At 36.8% G+C, this 17,030-nt stretch overlaps 1 protein-coding gene across 4 annotated transcripts in view; it reads left to right on the forward strand.

Annotated features, from left to right (window-relative positions):
- LOC115220360 (MOB kinase activator 3B) overlaps positions 1 to 14,594 on the forward strand; it is a 98,314-nt gene extending 83,720 nt beyond the window's left edge. Inside the window, exons 4-9 of one of the 4 annotated variants that reach the window (XR_005002403.1) lie at positions 9,138 to 9,231; positions 10,374 to 10,507; positions 11,810 to 11,925; positions 12,362 to 12,448; positions 14,062 to 14,169; positions 14,202 to 14,594. Coding sequence is in view for 2 of the 4 variants with exons in the window: in XM_029790469.2 (XP_029646329.1) it covers positions 9,138 to 9,231; positions 10,374 to 10,507; positions 11,810 to 11,925; positions 12,362 to 12,448; positions 14,062 to 14,094 (464 nt within the window). In the remaining 2 variants the exon portion in view is untranslated. Of the gene's footprint in view, positions 1 to 9,137; positions 9,232 to 10,373; positions 10,508 to 11,809; positions 11,926 to 12,361; positions 12,449 to 14,061 lie in introns of all 4 variants that reach the window. The other 3 variants (XR_005002405.1, XM_029790469.2, XM_029790470.2) reach the window with 3 other exon arrangements.
- The last annotated feature ends 2,436 nt before the right edge of the window (positions 14,595 to 17,030 follow it).

Here is a 17,030-nt window from a genome sequence, read left to right on the forward strand (position 1 = left end):
GTATGTTGTGTATATGTTTGTGTGTCTATGTTTGTCTCCCCAACATCGCTTGACAACTGATGCTGGTGTGTTTACATCCCTGTAACTTAGCTGTTTGGCAGAAGAGACTGATAGAATAAGTACTAGGCTTACAAAGAATAAGCCCTGGGGTCGATTTGCTTGACTAAAGGCAGTGCTCCAGCATGGCCACAGTCAAATGACTGAAACAAGTAAAAGAGTAAATATAAAAATAGCCGATGGTAAAATGTTGTGTCTCTGCCAACTCCTTCAATGTTCCACTGTTTCTTGCAATATTTTAAATGGTAGCAACTACAGAGAATGTTTCTAAGTGTAAATTGTATCGCCACTGTGCTAACGTCTTTGAATTTTTAAGCTACTGGCGATAACTATAATAATTACAGTCGAAACACAGCTATAATAGTTTCAATGTACATATAATGATTCCATTTATAAATCACAAGCTAATGTAAATGGATGCAGCGTTAAATCCAAGTAATTTTGGTCTAATTTGAAGTGATTTTCTTAGACTGTTTAGGTGCTGCTGACCATTTAAGATTTTAAATAAAGAATTTATGTTTCAATGTGAGAGAGAGAAAGAAAGAGGTGAGTGATGTTGAAAGTGCTGTGATTATAGAGAATGCTATTAACCCTTTTGTTACTGTATTTATTTTGAGATGCTCTGTGTTTCTTTAAATTACTTTAAATCATCATCATCATCGTTTAACGTCCGTTCTCCATGCTAGCATGGGTTGGACGGTTCGACCGGGGATCTGGGAAGCCAGAAGGCTGCACCAGGCTCCGGTCTTATCTGGCAATGTTTCTACAGCTGGATGCCCTTCCTAACGCCAACCATTCCGTGAGTGTAGTGGGTGCTTTTTACGTGCCACCTGCACTGGAGCCAGGCGAGGCTGGCATCGGCCACGGTCGGATTGGTGCATTTTACGTGCCACCTGCATGGAAGCCAGTCGAGGCGGCAGAATTTAGTAAGATTACTTAGTTATCATTAAGCTAGTGTTAGGAGCATAAATTGCAACTAAGGTTTGCTGGTATATTTTAATGAAAAACTAATGAAAACAAGACATTTATACTACAGAGCCAGAGCCGGTTTTGGCCGGGTTGGTAATGAAAGGGTTAAGCATTTATGTAGTTGTTGGTGTTTATTATTATCATTATTATTATTATTATTATTATTATTATTATTATTAAGGCGGTGAGCTGGCAGGATCGTTACTGCTTTGGGAAAGATGCTCAGCAGCCTTTCTTACGACTTTTACGTTCTGTGTTTAAATGCCGCCAAGGATGACTTTACTTTTCATCCTTTCGCGGTCGATAAAATAAGTACCAGTTATGCACTGGGGTCAATATAATCAGTTTATGCTCTCCCTTGAAATTGATGGCATCGTGCCAAAATTTGAATCCATTATTAAGACAGCAAGCTGTCAGAATCATTAGGGATGCCAGGTGAAATACTTCGCAGTATTTCATTCATCCTTACGTTCTGAGTTCAAATTCTGCTGAGGTCAACTTTGCCTTTCATCCTTTCAGGATCGATTAAATAAGTACCAGTTATGCACTGGGGTTGAAGTAATCGAGTTAATCCCTTCCCCCAAAATTTGAGGCCTTGTGCTACCGGTAGAAAGAATTATTATTATTAGTAGTAGTAGTAGTAGTAGTAGTAGTAGTAGTAGTAGTAGTAGTACCAGTGAAACACAGGTTGATGTAATCGACTTGTCCCCTCCCCCAAAATTGCTGCCCTTGTGGCAAAATTTGTAACCATCATCATCATCATCGGCAACAACAACAACATCCCTTTGGTCACCATATTTCTGTTGATACTGCCTTTGTTACAGCCATTTGGTCTGTGGTCTTGAATGGTTTAGTTGAACACATTGACCCCCTACACTTTTAAATACTTTTAAATCTGGTACTTACTCTATCAGGGTCTTTTGCCAAACAGCTAAGTTGCATGGCTGTAAACAAACTAACCCTGGTTGTCAAGCAACAGAGGCAGACAAACGCAAAGACGCACACATCACATTTATATGTATGTTTGTGCGTATGTATGTATATGACAGTCTTCCACACAGTTTCCGTTTACCAATTTCACTCATGAGGTTATAATAGAAGTTACTTGGTCCAAGGTGCTCTGCAGTGAGACTGAACTTGAAACCATGTGGTTTGCAAAGCAAGCTTCTTAAACACATAGCTATAAGACTCATAACTTTCTTTAATGCAAACAAAACCTATGACTTTTTTTGTTCTTAAACTCATTAAACGTAAACTGCAAATTCATTGTCAGTTGACCTCTTTTATTCTGTAATACTTACCACATAATTGGTTTCTAACTTCAAGACAAAAAAATGTTATGAAATCTGATATAAATGTTTTAAGGTGATTTTTAATTGTAAATTTCTATATTTCTTAAGCGGAATCTTATTATACAGGTCCTCCAGTATGACATTCGTTTTTAAGTATTTGAAAGTATCTCATTTAAAATAACTCAAAAAATACAGAAATTTAAAGGTCAATAAATCTATAAAGCCATTGCGGCGAGCTGGCAGAAACGTTAGCACGCCGGGCGAAATTCGTAGCCGTATTCGTCTGTCGTTGCGTTCCGAGTTCAAATTCCGCCGAGGTCGACTTTGCCTTTCATCCTTTCGGGGTCGATAAATTAAGTACCAGTTACGCACTGGGGTCGATGTAATCGACTTAATCCCTTTGTCTGTCCTTGTTTGTCCTCTCTGTGTTTAGCCCCTTGTGGGTAGTAAGGAAATATATAAAGCCATTGCTGTAAAATAAATATGCTATTGCAAAACATTGCTTGTCTAAACTATTCTAGTGTTCGTTGTCTGCTCATATACAAATTTGTACTTCAATGTAGGGGTTCTCTCACGGTGATGTCAGTCACGTACAATGATGGTTAAGCTTCACTGAAGAGCTCAAATAAGACTGAAGACGTTATCATAGTTGTCTGCCCCTACTTGCTATAGCAACATCAAAAGCACTTTAGTCAGTGACTAATGTTTTTCCCTTCACTTTTCTAGTTTACCTTTTATTTTATGTTAACACTAGGTCAACTGTATCAGTAAACACACTCACTCAGATATACATGCTCACATTGTGTTGTACATGTGAGCATGTATATTGTTATGTCAAAAAAAGTAATAACAATAAAAGCAATGCTAATAAAAAAAATTAAATTCCTGTGAATCAGTAATCCAGCAAATATTTTCAATGAGCAGATTAATAATTTAATGGCTATTATAGATTAAGATTTACTTGCTAGTTGAAATAATCTCAATCAGATTAGAAAGCTGAAAATGAGGTAGAAAATTATTTATCTGAACATCATTAACGATGAGTATAGATTCTTGTTGAAAACTGGGGCACTCTCTATATAGCCAAATAGTGTTTTTGTATTGGGATTGTTATCCTTTCGAGCATTGGGCCTCATGGAGGCAAAGTGGCTGAGTTCCATTCGAGCACTGGGCCTCACAGGCAAAGTGACTAAGTTCCTTTAGAGCACTGGGCTTCAGGGAGCCAAAGTGGTTGAGTTCTTTCGCATTCCTTTCAAGTGTTGGGCCTCATGGAGGCTATGACCAAGACCTTTAGCATTATGTTGTGCTTGAGAAGAAGACCCATCAAGCCAAACAAAATCACAGTCATGGTAGATACGAGTGTCATGCAAATGGCTCCCATGCTGGAGGCACATAAAAGCACCCATTACACTCTCAAGGTGGTTGGCATTAGGAAGGGCATCCAGCTGTAGAAAACCATGTCAAATTGGACTGGAGTCTGGTGCAACTCTCCGGCTTACCAGTGCCTGTCAAACTGTCCAATCCATGCCAGCATGGATAACGGACGTTAAATGATGATGATGATGATTATTTAGTTCCTGGTCAACTCTGCTTAAGCAAAATATGAAGATGTTCCAGCTGTAACCATCCCATCTTTTTTTTTTATATATATATTTATGTCTTTTTTTGAGACAGTAAGGCATGATCTAAAGGAGAATTGGCTGCTGTTTTTTGCAATATAATTTCTTTTATGATGATATTAAAATACCTTGTGTTGTTCTTCAGCCCATCTGTATATTCATAACTACATTGTGTTCTGTGTGCCTTTCCCTTTTTTGTTGAAGATGGCTGAGTGTGATTTGAAGTTCGACTGCTATTTCTAGCAGCCAAGGATGTTATAATGGTATACTTCTAACAATGAGACTATCTCACGCTCTGTCAATCCTACCAATGATAGGATAGGGACTTTGATAAAATTATAAACTGACATTTATCTATGTAAAATACAATCAAGAGATTTTCATTAGCTAATGGAGATAAAACATATATCATTAAAAAATACCATTGTGTTGTAGTGATAGCTTAATATTTTTATTAAGCCATTACCATGATATTGAAGTCTTACCTATAATATTATTACACAATACCATGTTATGGAAACTACCACAATATTATTATATTCTACCATGGTGTATAAGTCATAACAATGTTGGACAATGTTAGTTTTTACTAAGGATCTATAGCACTTCTTCATAATCCGTGTGAATTAATATAGCTTTTTCATGATGATAATATTGAATATCTTGTACCGTTTATCACCAGATCAGTTCTAATTGAGTAGACCATTGATCAAAGCTTTGACCAAGCCATATTTTTGTGTATCAGGGACTACACTGGCCAGAACCATTAGAGTACTGGGTGAAATGCTTCGTGGTATTTCATCTACTGCTATGTTCGGATTTCAAATTCCGCTGAGGTCGACTTAGTCTTTCATCCTTTCGGAGTCAATAAATTAAGTACCAGTGAAACACTGGGGTCGATGAAATTAACTAGTCTCCTTACACCTAAATTTCAGGCCTTGTTCCTATCGCAGAAAAGATTATTTAAGAGGGGTGTAATTTGATTGAAATATGGCTGCTATTTTTCTTTAGTTAAACACTTGTGTAAAAGCTTCCCTTGTTGGCTCACTGCTTGTGTTGGTATCTCAATAACATTTGCCTAAACAAGCTTTCTCAATCATCTTTGCTACTAAGCAAAAGCTTGCATCTACTACTCTGTCCTAAATACTCACCTCAAAGAGGCCTGACTGTTTTTGCTACAATGAGAACAGCTTGTCAACAAAGATGAACTCTGAAAGAATGCTTATTGTAGTTGACAGGAAACAATCCTTGGGTCACAGGAAAGTGACTCACTAAGGTAAGCACTCACTTCGGAGAGGATTGATAAAGAATAGGGAAATACTGTTTTCTCAAAAGACAACCTCTGTAGTATTAGTTCCAGTATTTAATACACTAAATACACCCAGCCTTTTTTATTTTAATGGTTTGATCTGGAGGAAGTCTCTGTATCCATGGAATTTACAGATCCTTGTAGACCTGCCTGTAGTTTGTAGGAGCTTCCTGACTCTAATCAGGGTTCAAAGATTATGTTATATGAAGTACAGGCAGTCATCAAAATGACGAAAACAGAGATGCTGGGTCAAAGCTGCTGGATGTAATAAACAAGATCTGTGAAGTTTCCAGAAGATCTGAGTGAATCCATTTTTGTTGCATGCCTGAAGAAATCAGGGGCAGTGGACCGTGAACAACATTGCATAATTAGTCTAATGAATCACGTTACAAAGATCATTCTGAGAATTTTACTCCTGTGGACAAGAAGCAGAATAACATCCGAGATTGGAATTGAGCAGTTAGGCTTTGTAAAGAGTGCTAGTGTTAGGAATGTTATTTTTGTATTGAGAATGGTAACAGAGTGGGCGGTGGAGATGCAAAAAGACATCCTTGCGTGTTTTATAGATTACACAAAAGCCTTCGACAAAGTAAGTCATAATATGTTATTTGAAGAACTCGGTAACCTTGATCCACTTGTGAAAGACCTCCGAATCTTGTAACCAATCAGTGTGCATAAAGGTAGATAGGGAAGGCAGTGAATGCACTAACATCAGGAGAGGGGTCAGGCAAAAAAGTGTTATGTCACCAACTCTTTTCAATTCAATTACTATCGCGAATCGATCATAAGAGAACTGGAAAGGGAGAAAAAGGGTTGTAGGGTAGGAGGCAGAAACATCACAAACATAAAGTATGCAGATAACACAGTCTTACTTGCAGAATCGGAAAAGGAACTCCAGAGACTTCTGGATGAAAGACTTCTAGTCAGAGAAAGTGAGAGGAAGGGCCTGTTTGTAAATTGCCAGAAGACAAGGTGTATGGTGGTGAGAAAGAAGTGAATGATCAAATCATTAGGCGGGTACCTTGGAACTTTGATCACAGAAGATGCAAAATGTGTAAAGATCAAGACGAATATGGCTGGCAAAAATCTGCATTCTCAAAATTGTATAACATCTTAAACCATATTCGGAGAGGGGGGGATATATATCTCATTATCAACTTTTGCATTACATTACCTGATGCCTTTGACTAATGCTTTTCATTTTCCTGGCTTTATAGTCTAAAATTATTCTGTTTGTAGTCTTCATTATTAGTGCCTAATGATTCAATGAGGTGTTTTTTTAGTCAGATCGGCAATCATATATGTTTAAAGGCTGACAACCAGTGACATTGGACACTATTGTCATGGTTACATAGAAACTACCTATACAGGGGAAATAACTCTTTTATTACTCAATGGTTTGTGGTACAAAGAAAAATTTTCTTTTTGTTTTGTTTATTATGTTAGAAGCAGTGCTTCTCAACTGGAGTCCATGAAAGATTTTGTGGCCAAAATTTGTGTGCAATAAATCGCTTAAACTTCGACAATAGACAAAATATTTTAACATTTTAATACAATCCCTAATAATGTTTAGTAATAAAAGCATGATAACATTTTTTTCAAACACCAAATAGCTATGAGAGTCCACCCAAGTAAAATAGAAATCAAAAGGGTCTATATAAATAGAAATAAAAAAGGGTCCATATACAATAAAAATGGTTGGAAAACACTGTATCAGAGGATCATATTCTCTAACAGATGAAGTTTGCTCTGTTATGTTTACTCTGAGTGAAGATACGTTGTTCTTCCTCGCCTAATTAGGTTTTTGTTTAAGTGCAATGTACTCACTTTAAAATGGTGTCATCTGCTCACTTAGAATTACAAAGAGTGCAAGTTTTAACTTAGGCATGGGCAACCCTTTTCAAGAATTGGGCTGCACGAGACTTAGATCATTATCAGGTGAACCACACCGCTAAAAAGAAAAAAAAGAAAATTTTGATAAACGTTATTTTCTTCATGAAATTAGGTTTGCCATTCAGGCCACAGTTTGCCTACCTCTGTTCTAACTATAAAATGTCTGCTTGATTCAGTGGATTATCACAATTTGTATAATGACATAGCATCAGCTGGTATATATATATATATATATATATATATATGTATATATTCATACATATACACACACATACAGGCACAGGTGAAGCTGTGTGGTTAAGAAAGCAAGCTTCTTACCACACAGCTTCACCTGTGCCTGTGTGTGGCAAGCTGGCAGAAACGTTAGTACGCTGGGCGAAAAGCATAGCGGTATTTTATCTGCTGTTACATTCTGAGTTCAAATTCTGCCGAGGTCGACTTTGCCTTTCATCCTTCTGGGGTCGATAAATTAAGTACCAGTTACGCACTGGAGTTGATGTAATCGAATTAACCCCTTTGTCCTTGTTTGTCACCGCTATGTTTAGCCCCTTGTGGGCAATAAAGAAATAAGAAGCTTGCTTCCCAACCACATGGTTCCAGGTTCAGTCTCACTGCATGGCATCTTGGGCAAGTGTCTTCTATAGCCTTAGGCTGACCAAAGCCTTGTGAGTGGGCTTGGTAGGCAGTACTGAAAGAAGCTTGTGTGTGCATCCCACCACTGCTTAACAACTACTGTTGGTATGTTTAAGTCCCCGTAAGTTAACAGTTTGACAAAAAAGAGTTCGATAGAATAAGTACTGGGGTTGATTCATTTGAATAAATGTTCTTCAAGGCTGTGCCCCAGTATGGCCACAGTCTAGACTGAAACAAGTAAAAAATAAAAGAAAAAATCTGAAACCACTTGCTTTGTTAGCCAATGTTTGTGGCCAAAGTGATGTTAGATGGGATCAGGTATTGCCTGTCAGAGGTAAGCATTGTTGGACAATCTAGTATTACTACATCATCATCATCATCATTTAACACCCACCATCCATGGGTTGGATGGTTTGGTAGGAGCTGGCCAAGCAGAAACCTGCACCAAATTTCTGTCTGTTTTGGCAGGGTTTTTGCATCTGGATGCCCTTTCTAGCACCAGCCACCCAGCAGAGCGGACTACATGCTGTAATATTTCTTATTTCATATTTTGTAGCAATAATGCAGATAAACAAATTAGATACATCAGATATAACAGTCTGGGTACTAAATACAAAATATGTATACTTGCAATGAATTTTTAAGTGTAACTATATGAATGTTTAACCATTTCTTTACCATATTTATTTTGAGATGATCTGTGTTTCTTTCAATTAATTTTAAATATAACAAAGAATTTAGTAAAATAACTTAGTTATCATTAAGTTAGGAGCATAAATTGTGACTAAAGTTTGGTGGAAGATTTTAATTTATACCTTATAAAAGCAAGATATTTGTACTACAGAGCTAGAGGCTGTTTCAGCTGGGCTGGTTAAACTAAATAGATTCAACTTACACAGAGTATGAACAGCAGAGAAAATTAAAGGGGAGGAAGACAAATGTTATAACTCCAACAGCTGTTTCTAGGGCTCAATAATCCATTATAAATGTGGGTACATGTAGTTCATCACAATATGCGGTTGTAATGGAAGCAATCAACGTTGGGTAAGTCAAGCGTTCGTCATCAGGGTAGAAAAGATCTTACATTTCAAATCTTAATGCAGATGAGTTCGGAGATAGAATCTTATTTCATAGCAATGTATATTATTCCGCATCTGATGAAAGAAAGAAAAAAGAAACTGAGTTGCATTAGGATAAAAATTCTTTAAATTCATCGCTTTTAAAGAATTTATAGATATTTTATGGAAGCATAGTAAAACAATCATAAAATAAACATCCTGATAAATAATGATGGTTTAGGTCTCTGAACTGTTTGTTGTGATTTCATAGAAAACTTTAACAATTTTCTATTCTTTCTTTTTTCAGTGGTTGACTTCTTCAATCGGATTAACTTATTATACGGCACTATATGTGAACATTGTACCGAAAAGACGTGTCCCACAATGTCTGGAGGACCAAAGTAAGGAAATGCTTCTTTTACTATTGTTGTTGATGTTGTTGATCATCCATCTTTGATTATGATATGTCTTCAGGATTTCAGTAAAGGGAAACTACTCCAGTCTATGTTGCTTTTAAACCACTACTTTTTAATCGATGGTTTTACACTTAGTTGTCTACAGCAGTGGTTCCCAAACTTTTTAGAGTCGCGACCCACTATTTATCACACCAGTTTATGACGACCCACTTAACTCTACTGAGTAAAAACATTAGACAGCAGTTAATCAAAGTTAATGCGTACTTTTATAACTTTTTGCGACCCATCTGTGGGTCACGACTCGTAGTTTGGGAACCTGGTCTACAGTGAGAAATTTTGTCCATGACAAATTAGAGTGAATGGCTTTCTTACCAGTTTGAATGTGTCTCAAGCATCATCATCATCATAATAATAATCTTTTCTACTATAGGCACAATAATAATAATAACAACATCGAAAAATACCTTAGCAATGAGAACCCAGGTTCGAAATTTCCCCAAGACACCTGTTGAAGGCTGGAGGGTATATGAGCCGAAAAGTTGTGTTAACAAAACAAGATGAAGACAAATGTCTGTCAGATGTAAATAATGTATAGGCACAAGGTTCGAAATTTGGAGAAGGTGGGTAATTGATTATATTGACCCTTGTACTTAACTGGTACTTACTTATTCTATTGACCCTGAAAGGATGAAAGGCAAATCAACCTCAGCCGAATTTGAACTAAGAACGTGAAGACGGACAAAATACCACTAAACCTTTCACCCGGCGTGCTAACGATTCTGTCAGCTTGCCAACAACATAGATACAAGACTAGAAATTTAGGAAGAAGGATGCAGTGATTATATTGATCTCTTGTCTTTTCCTTGTCCAAGCATTTGATTCATATCTTGGTTATGAATGAATGAAAATCATATTTGACCTCCACACGCAAAATGCCATAACTAAATACAACAAAACATTTTCTCCAGTACTCTGATGATTTTGCTAATTCACAACTCTGATATTAATGTAATTACCATTGTTTTTTTTTTTTGCATATTTGTTCTCTCTGCTTTTATTGACAATTAAAAGGACCTGTTATTATTACTGCATCTACTGACGTTGTTACTTTTCCTCCTCTTTCTTAGGTATGAATACCATTGGTGTGATGGAGTGAATTACAAGAAACCTACAGCACTACCAGCCCCAGTCTACATATCATTACTAATGGATTGGGTGGAAAGTCAGATCAATGAAGAAACAATATTCCCTGTCACTGTCGGTAAGTCCGACCATGGCTTTCTCTCCTCACTGCATCTAATCCTGTCTTTTTCTTCTTTCCTTCTCTCACATGGCTATGAGACATCTACCAATGATTAATGTAAATACTTCATTGCCAAAGAAAACACCAATTCCAAATAACTTTCCTCTTGGAAGCGGGGGGGGGTTACGTTGAAGAAATGTGGGGCGATCGTGGGTAGAGAAAAGGGGTTAATGGATGTAAACAAAAAATCCTGGTTAGTTAATTAGGGTAATTTTTTTGTGAAATACAGTTTCGAATTTGCTGCAGAAAGCGGTCTGTTTGTAGTGGTGAGTGGGGGGAGGGCGCTAGGAATACCGTCTGGGTACCAAGGGTGCGGCACCCTAAAATAAGTTTGGGAAACATTGATTTAACATATAAAAAATTTAAAAAGAAAAGGCCTTCATATTTTTCCACATTAACTTATCCACTTATGCAAGGTACATAACTCTTGTCGCTTTTGAAGGTACATAACTCTGCTTGCTCCAATATGCCCGTCCAAACATAATCAATTGGTTCCGTGCCTACACCGAGTATTTAGTAGCGTCCCGGTGTCCGTTTTAGTCTAGTTGTCTTATAGCTTAAATGTTTGAGCATTTGTTTTTTTTACAGTTGCATCTTACTTTGACCCACTAAGCAGTGTTTGTTTAGTCATTGGAGGCTGATGTTCATTCTGTTGCTATTCTGAGTGTGTAGTTTGTTGTACATAAAACTACAGCAAATTACACACACGTTAGAAGTTTGTTCTGCAACTATGCGGTACCAAGTTCAAGTTCATTGCGTGTTTTCACCTCGCAAGCATAAGGTCGTGAGTTCAATTCCTGGCAGCACGTTGGACCCTTGAGCAAGACACTTTATTTCACATTGCTCCAATCCATTCAGTTGACAAAAAGGAGTTGTACCTGTAGTTCACAAGGGCCGGCTTTGTCACATTTGGTGGGTCACACTAAATCTCCCAGAGTTAAGGGGATGCGTGTCTGTGGAGTGTTTAGCCATTTGCACACTAATTTCACGAGCAGGTTGTCTTTTGATCTTTTCAATTGGAATATTTGTCAGCCAAGCCAGGCCACATGTAGCAAAGAATGCTCGCATTGTTCCTTTCCAGCATTTCCATTTTCTCTGCAGCCTTTGCCCATGTTTTCCTATTATGCATACTTACCTTGTACACATGTGTTTGTGTCATTTTCGTGGGGTTTTTTTTTTCCCTCAAGTAACTTGGTGTTGTTGATGATTTTTTTTTTCTTTTCCTCCAGCTTTCTGTAATCAATCTGTCTTTTATTTCAGGAGTGCCTTTTCCGAGAAATTATCTTCAAATAGTAAAAAAAATTATGACCAGACTATTCCGGGTGTTTGTTCATGTGTACATTCATCATTTTGACAAACTTATTGGTATTGGTGCTGTAAGTATCCTTTTGTGCCCCAGATGTCACTATTGTTTCCCCACCCTTTTTTTTTTTTTCTCTTTTAAGTTTTCTGAAAATATTTTAATTTTTGAGGAAGACATCTGCAAACATGTTTTGGTTTTATTCTGACCTCATCAGTGAAGTATAACAGTCCCTATGATCTGTCTTGTGATGAATGAATCTAAAGTAAATATATTGCAAGAGTGTACTTTATTTATTATAGGAAAACAGCTGTCATCTGAAAAATTAACAAAACAATTAGCATCAACATATTTTATAGATAAATAACTTGAAACAATTATGTGATGGCGGGGAGGGAGATACTATCAGTTTGTTAACTTCATTACTTTTCAGAATTCCTATTCTTGAATATATATTAGTTGCTATTTCCATTATTTTTATGATTTACTCATGTTCACTAATTTTCTTCCAGGAGGCTCATGGAAACACATGCTATAAACATTTCTACTATTTTGTAACAGAGCATAACTTGATAGACAAGAGAGAGTTACAGCCTTTGGTAAGTGATTTAACTGTCTGTAAAAGTCACAATTCAATAAGTTAACCCTTTCATGACTGAATTCCTAATGAAATATCCCCTCCACTCCCATGTGTGTTTCATTAATTTGAGAACGATGGATTTAAAGTATTTAATAAATCAAATGACTCTATCATCATTGAAGTTTGTGTTTTGAACACTTACAAAAGCAAAATAATGAGGGGGTTAAATTTCATTGTGAATATTTTAACCCTTTAGCATGTAAACTGGTCATATCCAGCCAAAATATTCTTCCTTTTTTATGTTTACAGTAGCCAGATCCAGCCTCTTACACCTACCCTACAATGTTAGTCTAAAAAATATACAGTCACATAATTGATATCTGAAGGCTTCAAGATAATACAGGATACATTCAGAAGATGAATAAATAAGCATTACATTTGATAGAGTAATCTGAATACTAAAGGGTTAAAATGAAAGACTTTGTATACAAATCAGAAGTGGACTCTGAAGAACGTTATATGACGACGATCGTTTTATGTTCACTTTTCTCTACTTACATGAGTTGCATGAAATTTGTTGAAGCAACTTTTCTACTGCCAAATGCCCTTCTTGTCACCAATCCTCACCTGTCTCCTAGTAAAGTAATATTTTCCCATAGCTAGACATATGTGACATGATGACTTTTTAGCTTTTTACTTGTTTCAGTCACTAGACTGCGGCCATGCTGGGGCACCGCTTAGGAGAATTTTTAGTCAATTGAATCAACCCCAGTACTTATATTTTATTAAGCCTTGTACTTATCCTATTAGTCTGTTTTGCCAAACCTCTAAGTTACGGAGATGTAAACACACCAACACCGGTTGTTAAGCTGTAGTGGTGGGACAAACACAAACACACGACGGGTTTTCAGTTTCCGTCGACCATATCCATTTACAAGGTACCATACAGTGGGACTAAAGCTGCAACCATTTGGTTGGGAAGCAAGCATCTTACCACACAGCCACGCCTGCGCCTAGAAACAAAAGACGCTACTTTTATGACGGTGAAGCTTGTTTACAACTGTCAGGTGATGTCAAAACAAAGACGCACTCTCGTCTTCCAAATCCACAAATTTGCTGCAAAATCCGTAAAATTTATTAGCCTGAGAAACGTAGAGTTATCTACCTTGTGTCAAAGATTTCACCTGATAGAAAGTTGTTTAATCTTCCTTGATTCACAGCCTGTAAGCTGAAAAGGTGAAGAGAGTGGGGGTGTCCCCAACTAGAAGGTCTTGATCATAGTGCTAAACAACACACACACACTCTCTCTCTCTACTCTCACAGATACACACCAGCTTCTGATATGAGTTTGGGCAGTTTTAGGGGAGTTCTGAAGGATATGAACACAAGCTCTCCCTCCTAACTAAAACCAATGAAAAGTAATTGATCTGCTTGTAACAAAATTGTTGTCTTCAGTTCTAATCTCATATTTGTAATCAATTCCCTTTGTTGATGAATCTCCACCCCCGATGTATGCCTAATGCAAGCGTGGTCATCCACCCTCTCCTTATTTTGTTTTCTATCAACTTAATTGATATAACCAATCATCTACTTCTTTTTCCCCTAATTTCCCTTTTTTTTCTTCTTTTGCAGAAGGAGATGTCTGAAAGAATCTGCAACTTGTAAAACCAGTGAATATTAAAAACACCACACGCACACACACACACACATACACACACACACACACAAACATGTATACACATAGGCTTCCTCATCTACTTAAACATGCACACACAGGCCAGCCCCTTCCCTCTACACATACACACATACATGCGCACAAGCGATTCTGGCAGCCGTGGCGTAGCAGTAGAAATCAATACATACTCTGTAACTTTATTTTCAAACTAACACAACAGATATTCTTCTCTCATTCTCTCTCGCTTACACACACACACAAGCAAGCATGTATTCGATGCTCACATGCATACACTACACATCACAATTGATTTAACATTTATTTCTCTTCTATTTTCATTTTTTTAAAAAATCCTTTCTTCTCTTTATCGCTTTGTGTTTCTCTCGACACTCATGTCCCACTTCCTTCTTAATTTAATTAACCAATTAATGAATCTGAAGAATCACATTTATCCTATTCTGTGTAACCAGTGCTCAAAACCAAAGAGGAATGAACACACAACACAGGCATAACAGTTTGGTCTCTGATCTGTTTAACATTTGAAAAAATTCGATTTACTCTTTCACATCTGTTACCTCTAAATGGACTGAACCTCAATAACTGACATTAAAGAACATGGCATATCACATGCAATCAGAGCAGGGGAGAACTTGTCACCTATCCATTCTTTGTTCTCGGTTTGAATCTAAGCTAAATCAACTTCACTTTTCCAGTTTTCTGAAGTTTAGTACTGGAAGGGTTGAGGCTGTGTGGTGTGGGAACTCAGAGTTCAGTTAATGAGGGAGCCTCTATGTGGTCTCTTGAACCATCAGAAATAGCAGCTAAATCTTTCTTGAATCAAACCCTGCCATCTTAAGCAGAGAATGACAGGTCGGTCATAACTGGAATGTTTTTCATCAAAGGTCTGCTCAGTCAGTGATGATCAACAAAAGTGTGGGAATGAAATTTACAAACCCAGGTTCAAAATTTTTTTAACCATCAAGGTCGATTTTTTTTGTACTCTTGATATAAAACAAGCACAGGTATTATAATATAATAATAATAATAAATTTTTATTATTGTTTTCATTTGTATCAAGTCAATTCAAAAATATTTCTATGCTTGTTCGTTTTGGCAATGAAGTCTTTCAGGAGGGTGTTCAAAGTGTTTTCATTGCCCCCTGTTCCCGAGCCGACGATGACCAAAAGTTAATCAAAAATAACTAAAACAAACAAAAACAGTGTGGGGAAGGGAAGAGCACTGTAAATCAGTGTTAAGATGTTTTAAGGTGGCAATCTGGTAGAAGCATTAGCATGCCGGACAAAATACTTAGTGGCATGTTACGAGTTCAAATTCTGCTGAGGTTGGCTTACTCTTTACCCTGAAATTGCTGGCTTTGTGCCTCAATTTGAAAACAGTATTAAGATATTTCTAATGTTGGAAAGAAAGTTTGTGGGGGTTAAGTGATATTTATATTTCTTAAAAAAGAAAAAAAAAACCCAGTAATTTATTTATCAGTGAGTTTTTTTTTATATATATATATATATATATATATTTGTAAATATGGACATTACATATATATGGGTTTTTAAAATGTTTTCCCTTCTTTCAATTTGTTTCAGCCATTGAGATGAGGCCATGCTGGGGCACCACATTTAATGGCTTTGTCAACTATATCAACCCCTCCCCCTCTTTTTGCCTGGTGCTTTTATTTTGTCATTCTTGTAAGATACGGAATGCAAAGCAGAATTAGGCATTAAAGTTTTATATATGTATATATATATATAAAATCCAAAGTATCCTTCCCATTTTTAAGATGGTAGCGTATGTTATGTGGGAGATTTGGCTGCTATTTACATTGGCTTTTTTTTTATGTATATATAATGTGTATATAAATTCTTTAAAATGTTAACCCATGCCAGCATGGAAAGCGGACGTTAAACGACGACGACGACGATGATGATGTTACAGTTTTCTTCTTTTGCTATGAGTTCAAAAGAGGAGAATGCATTCAGTTAAATTCCAAGCTGCATCAAGTTTGAATAAACACTAAGAAATGCATTTAAATTCCCCCCCTCATCCTCCTATGAATGCTCATTATTTAAAGGGGTTTTCTACTTTCCGAATCCGAACAATAATCACTGTCCAAATTTAAATTGCTCACTACACAAATTATGTATATATATATATGTGTGTGTATATGTATATGAAGGCACGTGGCTTAGTGGTTAGGGCATTCAGCTAACGATTGTAAGGTCGTTGTGTCCTTGAGCATCGCACTTTATTTCACGTTGCTCCAGTCCACTCAGCTGGCAAAAATGAAGAGTACCTGTATTTCAAAGGGCCGGCCTTGACACACTCTGTGTCACGCTGAATCTCCCTGAGAATTACATTAGGGGTACACGTGTCTGTGGATTGCTCAGCCACTTGTATGTTAATTTCACGAGCAAACTGTTCTGTTGATCGTATCAGCTGGGACCCTCGTCATCATAACCGATGGAGTGCTCCATATCCATATATGTGTATATATATATATATATATATATATACACACACACACACACACACACACACACATATATATATATATACATACATATATATATATAACAATTAGTATAGTAAAAACGGCTACTTTGTTTCATGCTGACATCAAGTTCTCTCCACTTTGAGAAATCATTTATATACATGTACACACACACACGCGCACACACACATGCAAATATATAAACATGAAAAGGAGGGAATCTATTCTAATTCACACCATTCTTAATCATCCAAACATACTACTACTACTACTACTACTACTACTACTATCAGAACGTACACCACTGCCCCTGTGTCAAAACAATATCATAATATCAAGTACTATTCATATTTCTGAAGAACAAGAAAAAAAAAAACCAAAGAAACAATGTTGCTTTATATATGTGTGTGTGTGTATGTA

This window comes from Octopus sinensis, linkage group LG16 (genome assembly GCF_006345805.1).
Source record: "Octopus sinensis linkage group LG16, ASM634580v1, whole genome shotgun sequence".
NCBI lineage: Eukaryota > Metazoa > Mollusca > Cephalopoda > Octopoda > Octopodidae > Octopus > Octopus sinensis.